At 44.0% G+C, this 23,280-nt stretch overlaps 2 protein-coding genes across 3 annotated transcripts in view; one reads left to right on the forward strand and one right to left on the reverse strand.

Annotated features, from left to right (window-relative positions):
• REEP1 (receptor accessory protein 1) overlaps positions 1 to 1,115 on the reverse strand; it is a 64,232-nt gene extending 63,117 nt beyond the window's left edge. For both annotated transcript variants that reach the window (XM_033060085.1, XM_033060086.1), the window contains exon 1: positions 984 to 1,115. In XM_033060085.1, the coding sequence (XP_032915976.1) occupies positions 984 to 1,015 (32 nt within the window). In that variant the 5' untranslated portion in view covers positions 1,016 to 1,115. The remainder of the gene's footprint in view (positions 1 to 983) is intronic.
• A 16,306-nt stretch (positions 1,116 to 17,421) lies between these two features.
• KDM3A (lysine demethylase 3A) overlaps positions 17,422 to 23,280 on the forward strand; it is a 28,811-nt gene continuing 22,952 nt past the window's right edge. Inside the window, exons 1-4 of the mRNA XM_033060213.2 lie at positions 17,422 to 17,510; positions 17,896 to 18,084; positions 20,544 to 20,693; positions 22,792 to 22,902. Of these exons, the coding sequence (XP_032916104.1) occupies positions 17,914 to 18,084; positions 20,544 to 20,693; positions 22,792 to 22,902 (432 nt within the window). The 5' untranslated portion in view covers positions 17,422 to 17,510; positions 17,896 to 17,913. The remainder of the gene's footprint in view (positions 17,511 to 17,895; positions 18,085 to 20,543; positions 20,694 to 22,791; positions 22,903 to 23,280) is intronic.

A 23,280-nucleotide genomic window follows, 5' to 3' on the forward strand; every position in this document is an offset into this window, starting at 1 on the left:
ACATGCTGATGGTGCAACATCATGGCACGTTTCTTTCAGACAAAGAAAGTGATGGGCCTTTACAGACACTCTAAAATAACTTACGGGCACAACAGATGTTCTCCTGAATGTGCAGGAGATGCATCTGTGTGTACACGACAAAGAAAACCGGCAAATTATTCATCTGATGCCATGAATTAGCTTTCCCCAGTCACATTTCCAGAAGGGAGATCAGCCATCCTGCTGCCCCACCTTAAACCTGGTAATCCCCCTCCTCCAGGAATTTTCCAAAAGGCATCAAAAACGCCTTTTTCTCACTAAACCTCTTCTCAGATGGGGCAGATAAACATATACCTGGAGCCTGCTCCAATTTCCCCTGTTGCCTAGGAAGAATTTCCAGGGAATTTTTACACGAATTCCCACCTAGAGCAGTTTCAGCCATGGAAAAGCTGTAGGACAAGCGCAAAGAGCCACACGCTTCTTCTCGCAGGCTGACAGGTTAAAGGGAGAGCCAGATCGTCTTTTGAGAGGGTGGGCGGCAAGTTGCAAAGGAGCAAAGGAATATTTGATATTTCTTTCGCAAAACAGACAGAAGAAAGCGGCGGCGGCTCGGAGACCCCGCGGCCGCCTCTCCCACGCCCCCTCGCGAGCCCCCGGCGGGTCGAGCCCGGAAACAAAGCCCTGCTGCCCAACCCGTGCCCATTGCCCAGCGCTGGATGCTCCACTGCCCCTCCGGACCCTCCATCGCCGAGCGCCGGGCGATGTCGCTCCGCTCTCCTTCTCCCCTGTCACCTTGCGCTGTACGGCAGCGCTTTGCCCTCCACCCCTCGGTGATTTTCTCACGCTGGAAAATCCCGTCTGACCCACCCGCCGGCCCCGACAACAACCTGCTAAATTTAGCCCAGTATCCAGAGCAGGGGAGAGCGCGGACACCGCACACGAACACACATACACACACACACACACCGGGCACACGCTGCAGGTGCCGAGCGGCAGCTACTCACACCACTAGCCTGGAGATGATCCATGAGACCATGGCGCTGCCGTGTGCCGCAGGGCTGGCTCTCCCGGCAGGGAGGGCTCGCCCGGTGTCCTCGCCCGCTGCCGGCCGCCGCCCGAGTGCGCGGGGCGGGCGGCTCGGCCATCCGGCCCCGCAGCCTCAGCGCAGCCTCACTGGCGGCACCGCCCGCAGCCAACGCGCAGCCGGGCCCGGCCGCCCACACTGGGCAGGGCCCGCAGCCGCCCCCCGCGGCTGGAGGAGGAGCCCCCCACGCTCCCCGCTCCCGCCGGACTCCCCAGAGAGAGACCCCGGCGTGTGCGCGGAGCTCGGGGCTGCGGGAGGGGTCCCTGCCCCAGCCGCCGCACCGGGCAGGTACGCGGTCATGCTGGAGCGCCGCAGCCGAGCAGGACACGGGGGAAACCCTACGGACTGTTCATGGCAAAGGAAAGGCAAAGCTAAGGCTCGGGGTCGAGGGGTGTCTTCGGTCCATAGAAAAAGAAGGATTTCCCCGTTTCCTCACGAAGTGTCCAGCACAACGGACAAGGGTGATGGCCACACGATCCAGGTAGATTCCCATCATCATCAGTGATGACAAGGAACAATCTCTCCTCAACACCAGTTTTCATTAGGAGGTCTCACGGCTATCAAGTCCAATTTCCATGAGGAACAGCTGCCCACACACAAAACAACACGTTGGCTTGACGTGCAGGTTGTTCTCTTTAAGTTTCCTTTGGGTTCTTTTCCTTTCTTTCACTGACACATGCCACATGTGGTTAGATTGCCTGAAATCATCTCCCCGGCTTTGGTTTTTCCCTTCTACAGAAAGCACACACGCCAATGGCAATTCACGATGAGGTTTTGTCTTGCAGTAATCCTGAGATCTCAAGCTTGCCACCAGAGCAGCCCCAAGCTTTACTCAGAGGTTGGTCTGTGGAGCAGCTGGGCTGTTTCTGGCATTAGGTTCATCCCTGGCCCTGGGTGCACTGCACGATCTTCACCTCCCTGCCACACACATCGATCTTTCTGAAGACTGGGCATCTACAATCCGAGACAGCATAACTGAAAGATGCTGAAAATCTCTCACGTGTTTTGAGTAACCTGGGAAGAACTCTTGCGAGGAGAGACTGAACATTTCAAAGCAGAGGCAGCAGTTCCATGAGCTGATCACAGACATCCCTAGTCCCACAGGGATCCTCACAGCCCTGTCCACAGTATCCAGCCCTTATCACAGAATGCTTTGGTTGAAAGAGAACTTCAAAATCATCTCGTTCTAGCTCCCTGCCAAGGGTAGAAACACCTCCCACTAGACCAGGTTGCTCAGAGCCCCATCCAGCCTGACCTTACACCTCACTTTTCTTCAGCTGAGCTCAAAAGTCCATTGTAACAGGATCGCCTTTTCTTATGTTGGCTTTCTGGACCTGGTCCCCGGAAAACCAATACGTCTAAGGACAGATAAATCAACAACCCACAGCCTTCAGGTAAAGCTGCAGGCACAAATAGACACGTAATTAAAGTTCAGCATCGCTAGAATTTAAATTTCGGGGAAGATGCTCCGCTGGCCGCAGTGGGTCTGTTCCTCCAGCAGAGGGAACTTGCACCCCGCGCTGTGACCTGTCACCCGCTGCAGCAGCGCTCCTGCTCCCTGCGCCGCACTTGGGGTTACGGACGGGCTGGGAGCCACAGCTGCCACCACACATGGGGCCACCACCACACATGGGGCCACCACCACACATGGGGCCACCACACACCCTTTCCTCAGGGACTGTAAGGGTCGAGAGCAGAAGCACCGCTCCAGCGAGCACTGAGTGCTGTACAGGCACCACAAAGGCAGGGCTGGGTGGTGCGCTGCAGTAAGCCAGAGTAAATTAGCCGTCTTCTCCAGGCGTGCTTGCTCTAAGCGAGAACTGCCTTCTCTCCAAAAGAAGCCATTAGGTCATCCAGCCCAGATTCTTAAAGCAGTGAATCATCCTGTGGCTGTCCTGCTCGTATATCGTAGCCAAATAAGTACTTGGAAATCTGTTATCCGAGATTTTGCCTGTGTCAGGATTATTTAGCGTGAGCTTTTAGACTGCGTGTTGGCAGACAATTCACAACATTGTTACAGTTAATGATGGGATATTACCAAGTACAAGGCACAAATCTCTCTGCAAGTATATTTGTATTATCACCACAGTACACAAAACTTGCCACTTAGTATTTGCTGCATATTTCAAGCATAGTACTTGCTGCATATTTCCTGGAGCAACAAGAGAAGATATTGGATCATAAAGACAGATAATACAGAGGACAACACCCAAAGCTGCAACAAAACCTTTTAGTGCTCAAATCATAACTCAGCCTCACGTCCTCTTGGTTCGCTCCAAGGCTGAGCTAAGAGTCACCTCAGAGACTGACTCAGGGAGGTGTATCTGGGGGGATCGCTAATCCTAAGCGCACATCCAGCACTTTTACACAGCACAATTTATGGTTACATTACATGCATATTCATTCCATTCCTTGGGATAGGAGTGGTCATACAAATTACAAATAGTATTAGCATATGTGACACACAAGGCATGTACTCCGGTGGTCGCACTGAGGAAGGCTCCGAGTTTTCCTCGGGGGTCGCTCCGATGAAGGCTGGCAGTCTTCCTCACTCCGCCCTTTTCACCTTTCCTTCTGAAGCATGTGCAGTCCTTCACCAGCTGGTTCAGCGTTTTCTGCTGACAACAGGTTTTGTTTCTCTTATCTAGGCAAGGAGCATTCTGTTTCTCTTATCTTGACAAGGCAAAGTCGCATCCTGCTTCTTAGGCTCGTGATTAATATTTGTTGACTCTTAATAGTTAACTCATGCTTACATGAGTCAACTACTCATCAACTCCTCTCACTCTTGCCTCGTCCAGCCTCTTCCAGCTTACCGTGTTCACTGCAACCCCTGCCAGTTGCCATTGCTGCAGACACCACTGCTCTTTTCTGGGCAGCAAACCTCAAAAAGTTTAGAGGATTTTTTTTTTCTGGCTGGCAACAATCTCTGACAGGGTTAAGCAGGACATGGACACTTCTCGTGCTGCTGCTGCAGTACACAACCGGCACAATCACCACCTGATTGGTCTTAAGCCTCAAATGTACACAGATAGTTAACAAGGTAGTCTGGTGATGGCAAACTTAAGGAGCCTGACTGTGAATGCAGGGAGATTTACTGAAACAGCTGTTCGGCAAACAGAGGGTGAAGGAGAGAAATTCAGCTCCACAAAGTCACCAGTGGAAGGGTGACAATGCCCCCTACCTACTCCTCATGTTCTGTGTCTTAGGACGAGTCACACAGCTCTGTGCCTATGAGCTCTGCATGTGACATCCCAAGCATCCTGCAAAGAGGCTTTGCTTGAAGAAAGCCTTCCCTTTGCTGTTAAACCACCTCATCCAATCTATAAAAAACCAAACCAAACTGAACTAACAAAAAGACTCCCAAAAAACAGAGATAAAAGAAGAGTTAAAGTGTAGGAACAGATATGAATTAATTTATACAGCCAGCTCAGCAGAAATGCCATCCAATGCTTGTGGAACATCTTGGAACTGCTTTAGCAGTAGAAGGTTTGGCAGTGAAAAATTCTACACAGATTGCACCATTAGATGGTCTGATTTCTGTTCCCCTATTTATAAAATAAATCAGCTTTGTTTCTGAAGGCAGAGTCACCACCCTTGCCCTAAATACTGTGTAGTCTTCTCCTAGCAACTTTTCCCAAGAAGTTCATAGCCATGGAAAAGTCAGACCCCCAAGAGCTCTGCTATAATCAGACACATTCCCCTCTGTGCCAGGGAAAGGGGATCTCTGCCTCACAGCTGAACAACAACTGGCAAGCCAGGGCTCCTTAGAACAAAAGCGTCACTGACACACATGCACAGGGCACTCTGTTACCAAATCCAGAAAAGGTCAGCAAGTAACAAGTGCAGACAACTCTTATGTCCTCTAATGAATCAAACCTACATCAGAGGCATTTCAGAACAGCTGAAGTGCAGACAACCCAGCCAAGAAATGTACCCAGGAATAGAGAAAAATATCAGACAGAAAAACTGTGATAGTTGGCTGCTGAGGTTCATCTGGCAAAACCAAAAATTTATATTAAAAAAAATAAACTACATATAACCATAGTGCACACACATATCATGCAGTGTTCTTACAGCACCTAAAAAGTATCAGGAGAAGAAAGATAGTTTGATCAGAAATAAATATGCTGCATCTCATCAAGGAATGTGCACACACACATCGATAAATATACTCAGCCTCTTGAAAGAGAAATGTTTGGGGTTCCACCCACTGGAATAGAATGGGTAATTCCTTGCAGTTATCTCCTGACTTCTACTTGGGAAGTAAAACAAAATAAACAAATAAATTAAAACCTAATGGGGTAACATGGACAGTTAGAGCAAAAATCCAAGAAGAATGCAGCTCCTGAACACAGTAATGAAAAATGCCCATTTCTGAAATGACAGCTCTACTAACAAATACAGAGTAGAAGGAAGAAGTTAATCCTACCCATGGGGAGAACTGTTAAAGCACAGGGAGACATTCAGCATTTCCTGGCTGCTATTTCCATCTTTATTATTGAATTAACTGCTTCAGAGCTATGGCCATTAGCAAAGAGAGATTAAAAAATGCCTATTCTGTCTCAAAAGAGGTGTGGTCTGGCATTTGTGCTGGGAATTGTGATTTCTGAGAAATGCTCTTAATTTCAGTGACTCATACCAGAGCTGAGGGAAAACATGGAGACCAGCATGTCTGAGTGTATCATTTGGCTTTAGGCAACCACAATGGGAGGGCTTAGCCCCAGTTATCCAAAGACAAAACAGCTCAGTCACTGATACTCCAGTATCTCACATATTAAGCTCATTCAATGGCCATGGGATGATGCACACCGAGCCAAGATTAGAGAAGGTTTGTTCCTCTTTAAATTTGTGTGTGTCCCTCTGGGTTCTTATAACCAGCTACCTCCAGGAAGGAGATACTGAGATGTACAGAGCTTTGGTTTGATCCTTACATTCCTTACATTCAGTCCTTACATTCTTGATCTGGAAGGATGGATTGTTCTGAGTTTTATTCCTGTGTAGTGTTTAACGATGGTAACAATAGTGAATGCATTGAAGGATGACTTGACCATGTTCTTGACCTGAAAGCAGACACAGAGAGAAAGGAGGCAGGCAGTTAAGTGCCAGTGTGAACATGGTGTTTGTTCAAGAGAGACATTGAGAGAAATATGGTCAGTGCATGGCCTTGAGGTTTCACTGAGGCGCCACGCCATGCAAACGGGAATGCAAACGATAACAAGAAGCTGTAAATAATGAAAGGGGCCCCTCTGATGGGCAGAAGAGAGGTTTCCTTCAAGGAAACAGAAGAGGAATGTGCAGGAGGCTATCCATAGCTCTAAGTATGTCAGGAGAATGCTGCAGACTGCTCTTGGCAGTTTCTAGAGACTGTCTGCAGAGACTGATGCAATATAAGAATTGAAGGCAGTAAGGGAGGAAAAGTGGGCTTGCTCACTTGCTGAATTACCTTTGACCAACTAATTTGGTACCATGAGCACTGCTCTGTTTAACAGTATCCTGCACATAGATAAAATCACCCAAACAATTACTAGGCTAACATGACAGGGTAGAAACATGTTTTAATAACTGTATAAATACTACTTAATGGTAAGTTAATAAAAAGCTGCTAGTGACCGTCTGGATCAGTTTAAATCCCATCACAAACCAGGATATGGTTTCAATTCTGTGCAGAGCCCCGAGGGAGGCAGATGGAAATGAGCTGCCCTGGCACAGCTGGCAAAGATGCCCTCCCATGGGAGCTGCTCAGAGGTACTTGCAGGTGAGCAGCAACCTCGCTGTGAGTGCACTCATTTCTCAGACTTCCGTTCTGCCAGGATTTTCCTCTTCCTCCTGTACACCAGAACACACCTGCACCTCCCATGTGTGTTCTGTTTTGTTCCTCTCAGGGTGTGTAAACCACCCACTGCCTTAGAGCTGCTTTGTGCTCACTTACAAATGCAAAGAGAAATGCTGAGTGTCAAAGCACAGGGCATGTTAAAGACACAAACTCTCATATGCTGTATATTCATGAACATGAAATTCCACCACACTAAGCTACTTTCAGTTTTATTCCATTCTGGAAAAAGTAAAAAGGATGATAGGGAAAAGAGGCCTCTTTTCATGGACAAGTTATATAACTTTTTTTTTTCTCTGCAGTCAGGATATATGAAAAAACTTGCAGCATCATCCTGCTTCTTTCCCTTTCATTATGTGGCAATAGGAACAAGAACTAATAATCTTCCCAGGAACAAAAAAGACTGCATTCCAAAACTGAAACAGAAAAAAACCCAAGATCCAAACCAAACAATTAGAGGCTTCAGGAAAAAAATTAAAAAAAAAAAAGACAAAGGAAAACCATATCTATTGTGATAAAAGTTTTCAAGTTACCTTCTGCAGGCTATTTATAGAGGCCCCCACCCCTATAAACTTTACTCCCTTCTAAAGCCTTACAATATTTCAATTTAATGCCACTATTAATGAGATCAGATAATGGTTCCTTGGCTTGGTACCTGCTTACAGCTCACAGAGGTCACAGTGAGTGCTGTGGGCATTGCATATAGAGAGCTCCCAACACTTTATATGGCTGCTTAAGGTATTCTAACACATTTCTGAACCATGCATGCTTGAATGAGGAAAGCAGTAGTTTTTCCCCACAAATAGTGATTCACCACATCTGCTTAGCACAAGGTTTGAAAAGGCTGCACCTGAAGATAGAAATTTGGACTCCTAGCAGTCTGTACTTCAATATCACAATGTACTCCAATGAAGAGAAAAAAAAAGAGAAAACTGCTTTAAAAAATAAGCACCATTTTAAAACAGCATTTGTGCTCAACCCCTATTTTCCATATCAGTCCTCAGCCAGAAAACTGCAAGTTCCAACCTCTCAAGCTGCTAAACAAAGAATTTGCAAATACATGTTGTCCCTCCATACTCCAGTAAGAGACTCATAATTGCAATGCATGCAGGTGATGCAATGTTTTCTGTGCTCCCTTCTCCCTCAGACACCAGCCCAGCCATCCTCTGCTGAAAATACTTTCCAGATCTCTGAGAGCCCAGAGGTTCTCCAAGTGCCACTGAAATAAAATGGACAAAATACAGCCAGTGAACAGCACAGCCAACAGCAGTGAAGGTGTGTCTCCATCCCAAGGGAAGCGTGCCAGCACATCACACAGTCCTCCCAGAACCACCCTGACACTTGTAGTCCTCAGGAGCCCTGGGGATGATTTTCAGCTCATGCCAAGTTCCATGCTGCTGAGGCTACACCTGACTTTGTACAACAGTTGAGTCACAAGTAGCCCATGGAGGTCATTGTGTCCAAATTTCAGCTCAAAGCAGGCCCAACTTTCAGCCTGCGTTACACTGGGGGGAGCTCACCTCCGATAATATCTTATAAAGTAGTCAAGACATGAATTTGTGACCTGTAGCAGTAACAGTGCAGTGAAAAAATGAGACAGTTTTACCCTTACCACAACTCTGTAAAACTGGTGTGGTGGGCAGAGATCTGGAGCTCTCAGCACTGGGGTTGTCTCCCCTGGTGCCAGCAGCACAGCAGCTACCAGAGCACTGTGCAGCAGGTTGTTACAACCTCTTAGGTCAAGACATTGTTCTTTTGGGTGGAAAATTGGTTCTGCAAAAGTCAAGTGCATTCCTTCTATTCGCTGTAGGCAAGAGGATTTCAAACCTTGGCTTTGGGTTAGAGTAAACACACGTGGTGGGCAGCTGCAGCCACTATTTCAGAGTTAATCCCTGTAATATCCTTTGTTAATCTAAGTACAGTGATCAAGTAGCATATTCAAGGAACATATCCAACATGGACAGAGAGTATATGTTAGATTAACAGGATTACCTGCTGATGAGGGGAACACTACCCTGTATTTATTCAGCACTCCTCTGAAGAGCAGAAGGTACCTTTCAAAGGTGGGTAAATATTTGTTAATCCCAGTAGTGAAAATGTAAGTGCAAAGAGGTTAAGTAATAACACCAGTTCCCCACAGTGAAGCAGTAGCACTATTCCCAGCCATGCTTTAACACAGCATTCCTTGAGCCAGAGGTTGGTACAACCTGCTCATAAAGTCTTAACAATCACAGCACACCCTGTTCTGCCATGCTAACAGGCCACCTATAAAACAATATTTCTATGGCCAGTTAAAGCTCCATATTCACTACTTATGTTTTGCTGACTTTGAAGAAGTTTACACAAATATATTTGGGGAGCAAAAAAGCCTAAAGTACTTCCCTTTACACTGTAGTGTGTTTAACACACTGCTATGGAATAATCAAATGTAAACATTCTGAACAATGTGTAACTTTTGCATGTATCTTTTATAGCTTGTGGTCATGATTATTCTGCATTCTTTGTGTATAAATAATATATGTGCTTAAAAGAGTCTGATAAAACAATGAACTAGAAGAAAAATGCTTTCATTTTTCTCCCTCTTTAAAAGATCCTTTACACCCACAACTAATTCCTGTGATTCCTGTCTACAGACATTATTCTTCTAATGATCCTAAGGTCACCTGCACTCCCCATTAGCTCATTTGTGCCCCACACCAGCATTCATTGCAGTAGCTTCTGACAAAGAAAAACCCCAGAACTCAATGCCTGCCTAATTTGGGCAACAACGTGTAAACCAGAGTAGCAGAGACACCACCCCACTTCATGTTTGTATCTAGTTCAGCATTTACTCCAGCAGAAGGGGTAGAACATAAGTCAATAATTAGAGAGACCTCTACAGAAAATGAAGATCAGACATCTCTGAGGGATAATTTGTCCCACTTATTCTAGACATCTATTTTAGTATGAATCTCCTTCTGGAGAAGCTTCTCTTCACTCCCTGCAGAGTAGGCTTAGACAATGCCTGCTGGTGGATGAAGTTCATTAAATGCACATTTTCTGTGCTAGCAGATTGTGACCTATATGTTACACAAAGTGAGTTACATCCAACCTCTGCTGCAACCAGAGGCACAATGCTAATCATCCCATGGGGTGAGTCAGGGAACCCAACACCTGACACGCAACCATGCCTGCTAAAATTCAGTCTCCAATGATCTGGTAATTTTCTTTCCCAGTACTGCATTTATAAAATAATTTTCAGCCTTGCTAATTATTTCAATCACCTCAAATATTTCCCTACTTGCTGTTGAAACAAATCCATCTCCAGTTACCCCAACCTGTAGACATACAGGTTTTAAGCTACTCCTCATTGTTTTTGTGTCCAAGTTTGTTGGACAACAGAGACAGACTGGAGTAACTTGGCTGTGTTTCTTACATTCTAACTAGAAAACTGCAGCTGTAAATTTTATTATGTGATAAACTGTGCTTAGGAAATAAGAGTAAAAACAGCAATAGAAATCTATGCTGCAGCAGAAGCTCCTCTACACAGGAAACTGGAAAATGTCATTTCCATTTTTGAGCAAACTGCAATTATGCTATTTAGGGCAGTAGATATTGGGAAGCAGGAAAAGTTCAAATTTACCTTCTTGTGCTTTTCAAAGAGATGAGAGACAGGACAGATTGCAGTCTCCCTCTTACAAGAAGACAAGGCTGACATATGATCTGTTAAATCAGCGGAGGAAATTCCTAGTTTCACTGGAGTTAGGAATTTGCTTTAGAACCACTCTTAATTTTAGGCACAAACTTTTACCATCAAAGCCTGGGGTTTGGAGAGCAGCCATTAGTGTCTGACAGCTGTGAAGAGAGCCCAGGGAAAAGACACTCTAAAGTTTCACTGGCATGTAGCTGACTTGGAGAACTTTACAGAGAGGAGCAGAAAATCACCAAGTGGTTTACAATGACAAATATAGTGAGTGGTACAATTACCAATGCCCAGCTGCACTGCAGGATTCAGCCTAGAGTCCACTGCAACCCCAGCGGGTCCAGAACTCCCAGGCTGGGACCTCTGCACATGGCAGGAGAGCTGACACCAAGAGAACAACAGGAACAATCTGTAACCTACAGCTGTAACTATTTTTAAGCAATACTGTTACATTAGCTCTAAGCTAAAGAGAAATTAAAATGTCTATTTTCAATTTCTGGATGGAGGGTACTGGAAGGTGGGAGCCAGTTTGATGGAACTGGAGTGTCAGCTGCTCTGATTCTGCTTGGATTACATTTTACTCAAAATTTCAACTCTCATATATTATTTCTTGCATTGGCCCTTTATCTAAAACAGATGACTCAATCCCAATTTAATATTAAATTTCTTCTGGGAGAAATTCTTAGCAGCTGCTTCACAATCATGTTTTTTTTCTTCTCTGGCATTAAGGGAGCATAAACACTTATTAAAGTTTAACAGGGAAAGTAAATTTGAAGATTAAAATTATGTTTAATTAGTATCTATAATACTCATCATCTTTCAGCTGCACAACACAAAGCAATTCATAAGAATGATTATCGTTATCCCCATTTACAGATAAATGAGGTGAATTAAATGATCTGCCTTATGACACACTTAGTGTTAGATTCCAGATCTGGCTCCCAGTTCTGTGTTCAACCAACATTTAGCAATATACAACTTCCAAATATTACCAGTTCTATAGACACCAATATCTGGTATCTTAATATTTTGGTCTTTTTTTTCAGTGATACATTACTTTAGCTTTGTTAACATTATATAAGCACAATATATGGAATTTTAAAAAAAAAAAGGGAATTATTTCTCAGTTGACCCTTGATGTGAAAAGTTTCTGCATTTTTGCACTGGAATCAGTTACTGCAGTATCAGGTAAACCATACAATATATCCATTGCTCCAGTTCAAGGGTGAGTTGGTAAGTGACAGGACAGAACAACTAGAGCCAAGAGAGCTGGTGTTCTCTGCAGGGGGTGGAAGGATTTGCAGTCTGTCAATAAGATTCATGCATGTCCAACCACCCACTGAGATCACTCTCCAGTGTGCCCTCCCTCCAGTCAAAAGGCTGAGCCTGTTTTTAAGTGAATACACACTCAAGAACAGTCAAAGTTCTTGTCCAAATTGCACATACTTGTAACTCAAGGGTCACTACTTCTCAAATGTTCACTATTTTGTCAAAAACTGCATTAATTTACAGAGGCTGAAAGACAACTTCCAAGATGTGGATTTGAATAATCAAAAGCAGCAGTGTGAATTTGGTCCAAATGTTCTTAGAAAAGTACATAGCAAGGTAATTCAAAATTAGAACAATTTCTATCCCCAGTCCAGGACTCACTGACCCAACACCTACACAAACTGCTGAAATCTGTCAGATTCACAAGAGAAAGGTAAGTTTCCTCCCAAGGGAAGACACTCTACCACAAAATATCTCCTTAAAAAAACAGAGCAAGAGGGACTTGAAATAAGCTCTAAGAATCTCCCTGGCACTGGCAGGAAACGGTGTGAAGTCTAACACAAAGTCTTCCAAAGCCAGGTTGTATTGTTTCCATGATGGAAGAGCCCAGCCATTATTCAGTAGTGAAATATGAGTAACGTGTTCTGTTTGCAGTTTTGGTGTGAGGCTTCTGTTGGTCAGATAATTAACGGAGAACAACTTTCCCTCAGATCATTAAACAGTGCTCCCTGAAGTTCTCTGTATCTCTTTACCCACCTTTCAATGTCTCCTTTTGTACGTCACCAAGACATTCCTGCTGTGGTGGTGAGTTCTACCACGAGGTTAAAATATATCCATCAAGATAATATTGATTTACATTCTTTTATTAAAGAATGGTACCCCAAACCCTTTGAATTATTAACTGATAATGTATTAATACCTGAGGGGAAAGGGTTTTCTTTTTCCACATGCCTTCTTCCTCTGAAGCAGTCAAGGAAAAACAAAGCCAGCATGGAATTACTCACCACACTTTATGTCTAACGTTTGTTCATGGTTACTTTGTAAAGGTTATTGCATCACTCTATCTATAAATACTAATTTAACTTTAGAATTAAGCTGCAAAATTTAATATCTAATTCAAATCCCCAGATAATATTTAACACACAATTAAATAATTAAATGCTAAATTAATAGTAAATTAAAATGTAATAATTGATCCTGATTTATCATCCTAAGAGTCCTCTTACAATTTCCTGTTTCTACAGTTGGGAAGAAAAATTGAAGTCCCACTCACTCATCACTAGCAAAAGACAGTCCCCACTGCAGAATATGTATGGGAGTGGAAAAGAGCACGTCAGCATTTCTCATGGAGTTTTTCCTTCAGCAAGTAAACTTAATTGCATAAAATTAGAATGTACTTTGTATCAAAACATGTGCTTCCTTCAGCCTCAGACAGTGAGAAAATATTAAGTAATGTAAGACATGAATGATTTTATTTTAACTTATGGTAAAGAGATAATCACTGAAAAAAGGACCTGGAACCAGTCCTGCCACTCCTGCAAAGCTGATCCAGATGAGGTGTGCTGGTAAGAGGCTGTACCTGAGTAAGGAGCTCCTGCAGGCTTTTATCTTTTCTGCTATAACTAGAGCTAGGTTGGGTATGAGCAGTGACTGATCTACATCAGCTACTTAAGGAGTAATTTAACTACATCAGTTTGGTGCTTCTGAATGAGAAAGTTTCTGGCAGTTTTCACTCATTGTTTAGCACCACATCTCAAGACATACTGGAGAAATGTGCTAATGGTTATCTCCCAAAGCTCTGCTTCCAGTTCACACGATATTCTGGGTTGGAAGGGACCCACAGGGATCACCAAGTACAGCCCTTAAGTGAATGTCCCACACAGGGATCAAACCCACAGCCCTGGTGCTATTGGCACCGTGCTATCAGCACAGCTGGTGGTTTCACAGCCTGGCCATAAGAAATTCCAACTTTACTTAAAGTCCTTACACCTCCACCATGAATCTCTAGACTATAAAAGACTCCACGGTCCTCTTCTGTGCTTGTATAGCCCCATTTTTGGAGGGCCTTTGATTGAATGGAAACCCTTAAATGTTGCCACAGTAGAGATTTTTAAAACCAAGTCCACAACATTATCTGATCATTGCTTGTTGCAGCTGCACACACACTTGCAGGTTTAACCTGGAAATGCAGGAGAGCCCTGAAAAACAATTTGCTCCCTCAGATGGAACACATCTTTGGAGAACATGGTGAAGGACAGCTAATGTTACCTACAACCCCTTCTCTGACTGAAACATCCTTTTTTTGTAAAGTATCTGTGACATCAAATACTTCTAGGTAGTGGGAGGCCAATTTTCAAGCACAAATATTTGCATAGCACATCCAGATTTTATATGCAGAGAGGTAGGCGTAAATGCCTGAATGTGCAATTGTTTAGGCATAAAATTGGCTATTGAGTTTTATTGCTAAATTCCAATTTAAACTGAACCGTTAAATCCAAATAATTAAATTCAAACCTCAAAGCCTCTTCTGCTTTTTCCCTAGTGATACCCCGCACAAGAGAAATTTTCTGTTACTTAATGGAGGTTGAAAGGAAGAATTTATTCAAGTGTGTTCTGAAGTTACTGTTTAAAGAGCTCCTGTTTGCAGAGATTACTCCTTTCTCATGCAGCAGCTAAAGGCTTACCTATTACCAGTTCAACTCAGTAGGTAGGGCCAGCTGGAAAACATCATGCTCAAGACTTCTTGCAGGCAGAAGAAGAGGCTGAAACCCACAGTTTTGAGGTTTTATCAGTTCTGCTTATTACTGCTTTGTTTTCCAGGCACTTCAGCAGACATTGTGTTTTCCAGAGGTAAATAATGCAGAGTGAGACAGCTGCACCTGTGCCATTGTTACAAGGGTAGCCTGAGACTTACTTATGAACATTTTGGTGTTTCTCTTGACACACTGAAGGTGGGCATACACACACAAAATATTTCTAACAGACATCAGTTTTTGTGGAGACTATTGTGAGTGGTGATAAAATAACCAGTTAAGAAAAACAACAGTACCTTTTTCCTCTGTTCTACAGTTGTAATACTGAGAAACATGTTCTTAAATGATGCAGCAAATTCAGAGATCTTTAGAGTCATAATTTTAAATTTAATGTATTTCACTTTTTGACCCAAGATTTTATTGGTTACCTTTAATTCATAACTTTTAAGGAAGCTAGATAATTTAAGAAAGATATTTGGTCCGTATTTAATATCAAGAAATGAAAAATTCTAGGGAAGAGAAGCAAGTAGCTAATTACCTTCTCTGTTTCAAAAGCAAAAAGTCTTCAGTTATGTGGCTTCTACTTAGTCCCTAGGGTTTGAATACCCTTACTCTTTTAGGATTTTGAAAGTTTGTTTATACCTGTATGATTGAGTTTTGTCCAGGCTTCTGTCAACTTGTGCTCTGTCTGCTTCCCCATCTTTTTTTCTGGTCTCTGCCAATTCATTTTATTTATGTACATTCAGAATGCTGTTTTTGATCGCATCATCTTTTAGCATCCTTTCTGTGTAAGTTCATTTTTGAGGGCATTCATGGACTATGTCACCCTGTACTCTCAGCCTTCTAGGCCAGGACCCACCCAAAACATTAAATTTTAAAACACCTTTCACCAACCTCCATGCCACTCTTTGCATGTAGGAGCTGCTCATTCACTAAACTCATGCTGTTGTCGTTCAAATTTCTCCTTAAAGCCTTCCTTTATTCTGATGCTAATGGGAAAAAAAATACTATTAGGCAACTGGAGTGTTACCAACAGCTTGATCTATTGCATTGACTAATATTGCTTCATTATAGCCTGACATCTCTCTTCCTGCATGTATTAATCATCTAATCTTTGAGGCAAAGTGTTCTCTCTGCAGAAAATCTAGGGCTTTAAATAATGAGGTTATGCAAAACCTGCATGGTGTGATGTATCAATTGTACAGCCACTGCTACACGAAACTAAAGTCTGTACAATGAAACAAATAATTTGGTAGTTTCACATCTAGCTTGCTTTATATGATATCACAAATTCAACCTTGCAGATCTTGTCTACATAGTAAATATTTAAATGTGAGAAGCAAACATACCTGTTTTTTCTTTCAGTGCCAGCTAATGAGTGGCTCTTCAAACTGCACATGGTTGCTGATCTACCATCTTTTTATTATTCACTTTCATTTCTTCTGTTTCTCCCTGTTGAAAATTACAGCAATTATCAAGTTCTTCTCATGGAGAGAAATCATTAGAGATTCCCTACATTTATCAAAGAAATTGGACTGGTGGAAAAGGCTTTAAAAATACATTTAATACAAGTGTGGAAATGGATTCTTCGAGAAAATGGAAGATGACACCACAACATGGCAGGAATATCACACTGCTCTCTGATGGAGATTTTTAAAGCTTAAACACCTCTGGGGATAGAAAGAACCCTGGAAAAAGCACAAGCTGAGCACAGCGAGTTTTTAGTAAACTGGATGAGTCAACAGCTTCTTTGCCTTCGGTATTTTCGGCACTTTTGGTCTTTTCCTCCCACATGCTCTGGTGGGAAAGTTTTATGGTAGAGGAGTACATGTGTCTTTTTGGGTCACTGCTGAACACCATCACCCAGATCATGTCATATTCTCTGTTTAACTCCTTGGTTTTCATTGGGAATGGCTTTAAATTGAAAGGCAATAGGTTTAGATTCAATATAAGAAAGAAATTCTTTCCTGTGAGGGCAGTGAGGCACTTGAACTTCGTTATCATGTTATTTAACCACCAGTTATGATTCTGTCATCTTGCCTTGTTATTTGTAAGAAAATACAAGTCTCATGTCAGAGGTGTGAGCTGCTGGAAGCCATTTGCTTTTAGATCCAACTACACAACCTCCATCAACCACAACTGGAGCACCTCCACAGCCTGCCATCCTCCCCAGGAACTTCGGGCACGCAGTTATTTTGTGATGTTTCACCTTGTGCCCTGTCCCCTGTCCCACAGGGCCCACCTGTCCCCATTCCCCTCAGCATGACAAGATGGCGGCCTGTGGGGCTCCCGCAGGTGCTGGCCCCGCCCCGTGCGCATGCGCGGAGACGCCCCGCAGGTGCCACCGCCCCCTGTGCTATATCTGAGTACGCCGCGAGCCGCACGTATAAGGGGCCGTATCACGCCCTCTGGCCTGGCTTCGATCCCTCCGCCGCCCCTAAAGGCAACTCCTATAGCTGGCGGCTCGGCGCTCCCGAGGCGGGAGCACGGGCCTAGGGAGGTGCGGCGGCGCAGAGCGCGTTCGTGCCTCCCTTGGGGCTCGGCTGCGGGCGCTCCGCGGGCTGGCCCCGAGGGACTCCTTCCCTCGACGCTCCAGCGGAAGGATACATCGTTTTTATTTTTTATCCGCCATCTGCTGAGCAACGGTTTCGGGGGTGTGGCCGGGCGCGCGGGCCCCGCCCCTTCGGGCCAATCGCAGCAGGACACTCGCTGCCGGCCCCGCCCCGCTGGAGCGGCGCAGCCAATAGGGGCGCGGGACGGGGGCGCGCGCACGGGTGAGGGGGCGTGTGCGCGGCGCGGCGCCGACAGTGTCGCTTGGCCGCGGCGGCGGTCGCGGCGGGGGGGTGGAGGGGAGCGGGACCCGTGCCCAGTGTGACTGCAGGGTGCGCCGGCAGCGGGGCCGGGGGGGAGCAGGTGAGGGCAAGGGCAGGGCTGGAGGTCTGCCCGGGTGGGCCGGCTGGGGTGTTGGTGAAGCGGAAGGAGCTTGGCCTGGTCGCCTGCTCCTTCCCTTCGGCTGCCGCCCGACGCTTTGGCTCCTCGGAGGAGGAAACAAAGAGGCGGCGGGGGTGGGAATGGCCGGGAGCTGCGCTGCAGCCATTCTGGAAATACCTTCTGGTGTCCCACCCCCGCCGAGTAGTGATTAACAGGACCGTGGGCGGGGGGGCGACCTGTGGGTTTCCGAGGGTCCGGCTGGAGCCGCTTGGAGAAGCGGGGGGGGCGGCCGGGAGAGGAAGGAGGAAGCGTTCACCGCCCTGCCCTGTGTGTTTCTCTCCTCCTTCCGTCGCTTTCCTCGCTGAAGGCCTCCCGATGAGTTAAAATGGTGCTGAGGCTCGAGGGGAGCTGGTCGCTGCTCGTAGGGAAGAGGTTCCTCTGCCTGTCGGAGGAGGAGGACAGGACATGGGACGCCAGCCTCATCTCGGAATGGCCCTGGAAGTCGGGCAGGATCCGGGCTGTGTCACACACGGACATATCCAAACAAGACCTGAAGGTAACCGGGAACTTAGAGACCTGCTAAACGGAGAGTGTGGCCGGGGAAGTTGCTGTGGGTGTGTGTACACGTGTGTGCACATGCTGCTCTCGGGGGGAGAGGAGACGGCAGCAGCTCGGAAATGTGCACCCCTGCCCGAGCCCCCATGTGCTTGTACCAACGCCGCAAGTTATCGCTCACTAATTACAAACGTGCTTTCTTCCACCGGCATTTTGAAAAGCAGGTTTTTACCGCACCCACTGTGCCCGTGGTTTATTTCCTAAAGGTAATTTAAGGTCTTGCCAGTTGTGAACAGGTTTTTTGCCCGCAGAGCTGAAACCAAAACCCTGCAATGTTTTTGGGATTGGTGACTTTTCTTTCCTGTTTTTTGGTACTTAGGTTTTAAAGTCACACCGAATTCATGCCTCGTGTTGGAGGTCTCTCGGACTCGTATTGCACGGTGGCCTCTTCTTATTAATGATTACCAAGTGGGTTTTTGAACATACAGTTGTTGCAAGGGTGGGGTAATTGGTTAGCTGTGTATTTTGTTGTGGAAGTCAAGCGATGTTTACGGCTTGGTTGTGAAGTTGTTAAGGGGCTTTATTTGGCAACTGTAGTAATTAAAAGTATTCAGCTATGTCCGGGCACTTACTAGAATATAGACTGAGTGCTTGCTCCCCAAGGACAAAACTCCATTGTAGCATCTTGAACACTGTGCTTGTTTTTTCAGAGCACTTCAGTGGCTGTCCTGTGACAGCAAGAACAGCTCCATCTTTCCGTTTTATTTTGTTTGCTCTTTTTTTATAGCGAGGACTTAGCGACCCGTGATTAACAGAAGCAGCACACTTGTCGAACAAAACGAAACTTGGGGTGTTTCCAACTCTTTCTTGAAAGCGTAAACTTTGTTTTGGGCTTGTTGTTGTGGATGTGCGGCAGGGGTGGAGCTTTGTCCGTTTTTGGGCGCGGAGCTGCGCCCTGGGGCGTGCTGGTGCCGAGGAGGCGATTCTTGGCAGAAAAGTCGCAGGGACTTTCTGTGCAAAGGAGAAGGAGCAGGTGCTGCTGGGGGCTCTATTGTGAGCTCTGTAGATGGTTACGGTTCTGCCAGAAGCGATTCACTTGATGTGTTCTCCAGCCCAAGTGTTTAAAAAGTTGCGGAGTGGACAATGGAGGTGTGAAGAGCTTTGTACCAAAGCGCGTCTCATCTCCTTTCCTCTCGAATCTTTGTGCAAGCATGATAGAGCCAAGATAATAATGGGCTGAGAGTGGGGGATGAAGTGTTTCTCCTGTGAAAGAATAGGAGTATTTATTTCGATTTTTACTTTGTATAGAAGACTGTCAACTGCTGTTGAAATTTTCTCAGCCGTGTTTTCCTGTGTGTGCAGTGTTGATGCAGTTTAGGAAACAAGCTATTCTGGTTCTGTTTGTTATTTGCTTATCTCTTTCATTGTTTCTGTGCACCTCAGAATTACTAAGTTCATTTCTGGACCCATTAGTTCTATGACTCCTGGCTGTGGTAATGCTGTTTATGTGCATGTTTTCACTTGCCTTTCCCGTGAGAGGGACGATAAAACGATAAAATGTTTTTGCAATTCACTCAAATGAGATTTCTGTGCCGTTTGTTAGATGTATTTAAGCTGGATTGCTATGTTCTTCGGGAAGAAAGAATAATTTTTCCAAGAGTAGAGTCCTCTACCAAGATGTTCCAATTCCTGTATTTGGGCCAAGTTGTATTTGTGGTCTTTCCCAATAATTTGCTCATCTCCCATGTTGCCTTTGAAATTAGGGTAACGCTATCCCAAAGATGTTGGTCAAACCATCATATTTTTGCCATGAAATTCCTTTCCTTTTGAAGAAGCTGTGTAGTTGTTTCTGAAATTCAAAAGGATAAATAGCAGTTAAAAGCAGTCAGGAAGTGACCTTCTTCACGTTATGTAATTTGATCACCTTTACTGTCCTGTCATTTCTGCTTTCAAGAAATTGGCTGAAGTTATTCTTTGGGATTGGCATTTTAAAAATGTTTCTGGAAAAAAGCCATTTTGTTTATTCCAGTGCTCTAGAGTTTGTGGTGAATCCATGTGCCACTACTGTAGGCAGTCCTTTAGTTTCAGTGGACTTTTTAGGGGGTGGTGTGTATTTTTTATTGCTTGTAAACACCAGTGACAGTGTTAACATATTTAACTATCCTTGAGCAGCCTAAAAGTTTTTGAGATGGGAAGTTGTAAAGTTAAATGTAAATACTGTTATTTTATGTGACAGTAATAATGATCAACCAATTAACATTGACTGTTACTTGTAAAATGCTGGCTCAACCTTGGATGTTTTAGTGATTGCTTGATTATGTGACAGCCAATAATCATGCTGGAATTATAAGTACATTTAATGTTTTTTTATTTTTGAGTAAATTGGTGGTTTTATCTTTTCAGTGTTGAATGTGTCTGAATTTTATAGTTAGTCACCCATTCTTTGCTTCCTTTCTGTAGATTTGTGTAGAATTTGATGATGAATCATGGGAAAAGCGAAGATGGATAGAAGTCTACAACCGACTGATGATAGCATTCCTGGTGGAGCAAAAGCTGGTGTTGGCTGAAAGAAAAACCCAATCCATGCCTCCTGTGCAGTGGCCTGCAATGGCAAGTACACTCTTGGCTTGACTCACTTTGGTTCTGCAGTTCCACCTTTCCACTGTGTTGTCACCAGTGGGAATTTCCAGTGCAGCCTCATTCCTGGGTGTCCTGGAAGGAAGAAAATCTCTTTGTGCAGCTTGAGCTGACAGAGCTCATCAGCTCTTCACCATGAAGTTGGTGGACAGAAGAGTGTATTTTTGACTTTGCTTCTCTCTCAAACCACTGTTCTGTGCTTTAATTATTTCTTCCTCTAGTCTCATGTTTTCTTCCATGAGATTCCTCTTAAGAATAGAGAGAAAGTGTAAAGAATAGGTTTCTAAGGATAGCCTGTGTTTTTGTTTTTTGACTCTGCCTCAAGTTAATGCTACAGTGATTCTTGATCCTGAGACAAAAATAATTCAGATTTCTCTCATGTGGTGCCTGCCTGGCATGAATGATTTGTGAGATTTAGCTTTTCTGCATACAAAGAGCTGAGCTATACTGTACAAGAACTGAGCTTTCTGTACCTGCCAGGGAAGGTGAACAGGGAACATTTCTTAATGTATTCAGCCAGTATAGTTGTACTTGACTACTTTGGATATTGCTGCTCAAGAAAGTAGTGAGATAAGTGAAGATGCAAACTTGCTGAACATGAATTATGCTGAAGCTGTAGTCTGTGTTTTAATAGTATTAAGTTTGCTGGGTATAAAGTGTACATTGTAATTCATTGTGCTGCATTTTAGCTGGCCTTTCTTAAGCAAAGTCAGTCTAAGCAGATAGTTACTGTAAGTAGGACCCAATAGAATTGGAGAGGAAGTGGAAATAAAAATCCTTAATTTTATTTCCTGGGCTGTGCATTAATATCAACAGTTTCTCTGGTAGATTTTGCTGTTCTTGTTCTGAAAGCCTTCATACTGAAGCTTAGCTGTTGTCCAGCTCCAAGTGTCTGAGTGATTCTTGCTGGATAGTTGTCTTCAGTTTTGGCATAAGGTTTTCCTGCTGAAGTGTTTGATGTGTTAGTTCAAGCAGGGTGCATGTCTCAAAGGTCATTGTGCAAAGGAAGATGTAGGATCAAATGTAGGTCAGTCCTGGATCTTGCCTTGGCAAAAAAAGACTTTCTCCCTTTATCATCACACAGGGCAGGAAAGCAGAGGTCACAAAAGAGATGTGTGGATTAATTTATTTGAAACTTGATCACAACTTACTGGTTCAAGTATATGGAAGAGTGTTTCTGACAAATGGAGTAGCTTTGTAGAAATCTTGTAATGCCCAGTTATAAGAGAGACTCTTGTCCCTCCTGTGGTGATCTTGTCCCTTTGTCAGTGCTGTCCTAACTGAGGAAAGAGTATCTGTTTGGGTTTTTAAAGGACTGATCAAAGAAAGGCTGTCTTCTATCAGAAATACTTCCTTTTTTAAAATGGGGCACAATTACATCTTTCAGGTAGGGAGGAATTACTCTTGCTGCTTCTGTTGTTCCAGACTCCTGGTGCCTGTCCTCTCAGATCTGTTACTGTCACTAGACAAAATTTAATTTTGAACACATTAGGAAGTGTTCAGAAGCTTTTAAAGGTGTTTTTTTTTTCTTGTCTCTTCTTAAAGCCTTGGGTGTACCTGAACACAGCTTCATCATTGCACTGCAATCTTCCAACAGCTATGAGGCTGTTCAAATCATCACATGCCTAAATTAAGGTTTCAGTGTATTACCACTTTTGTACAAGTTTTGAGAACTTTAATGTAAACTATGCTGTAGACATTAATTGATTTGCTAGTTAATTTCTCAGTCTAACATAAGAAGGTTTATTAGTAATATATCCGTAATTAGGATTATTACATTAATAAATTTTTCATGTGGACATGAATGATTAATTGCTAATGATAGTCATCTGCACCTGAATTCCTAATTTATGCTGATATGTGAAATTAATTTCAAGTGGAGTCCAGTAACTTCCACTTCCATTAGGTGTGTATTAGGAGTTTTATTGGAAGCTAGCTTTGTTTTCAAGAGTTGCATGTAGATATGGTAACTTAAGAGAAATAGAAGCAAAATTAAATTTTAAAATGTGAATGATGAATGATGAGATCTTATTACTCGGTTTCTGAGAACATGTCTATCACTTTTTTTTAGATCTACAAGTCCTTAGTAGACAAAGCTGGAATGGGATCACTGGTTTCAGTGCGCTACCTGGGTGAAGAGAAATGTGTTTTTCTTTCTAAGGACCTCTTGACTCCCATCCAGGTAACCTTGACTGGCATTGTAAAGATGAATCTCTACTTGATATTTAAGATGCATCAGGGTAATGTAATCGAAATGCAAGCTTTGGATGTGTAAAATCTTGCAAGTGTTTATTTCTGTAACTCAAAATCAGTTTTGGATCTGATTCAGGACAGGGTCACTTAGGAGAACTGTATGAGGGAGTGTGCTAGGACAGTTATTCAGTTCAGGTGACAACAGTTTCATGTTGATTTTGGGGATAACCTGCAATATTTCTTTCTTCTTTTGAACATGATTGTCATTACAGTGCAAGGAGTTGCAGGAATGTCTGGCATAAATCTTGCTATTTAACAGAAGCACATCACTGCTAATCCTAAACAAATGAGGAATTGGGCAGAATGT

The sequence above is a fragment of the Catharus ustulatus genome, chromosome 5, assembly GCF_009819885.2.
Source record: "Catharus ustulatus isolate bCatUst1 chromosome 5, bCatUst1.pri.v2, whole genome shotgun sequence".
Lineage (NCBI taxonomy): Eukaryota > Metazoa > Chordata > Aves > Passeriformes > Turdidae > Catharus > Catharus ustulatus.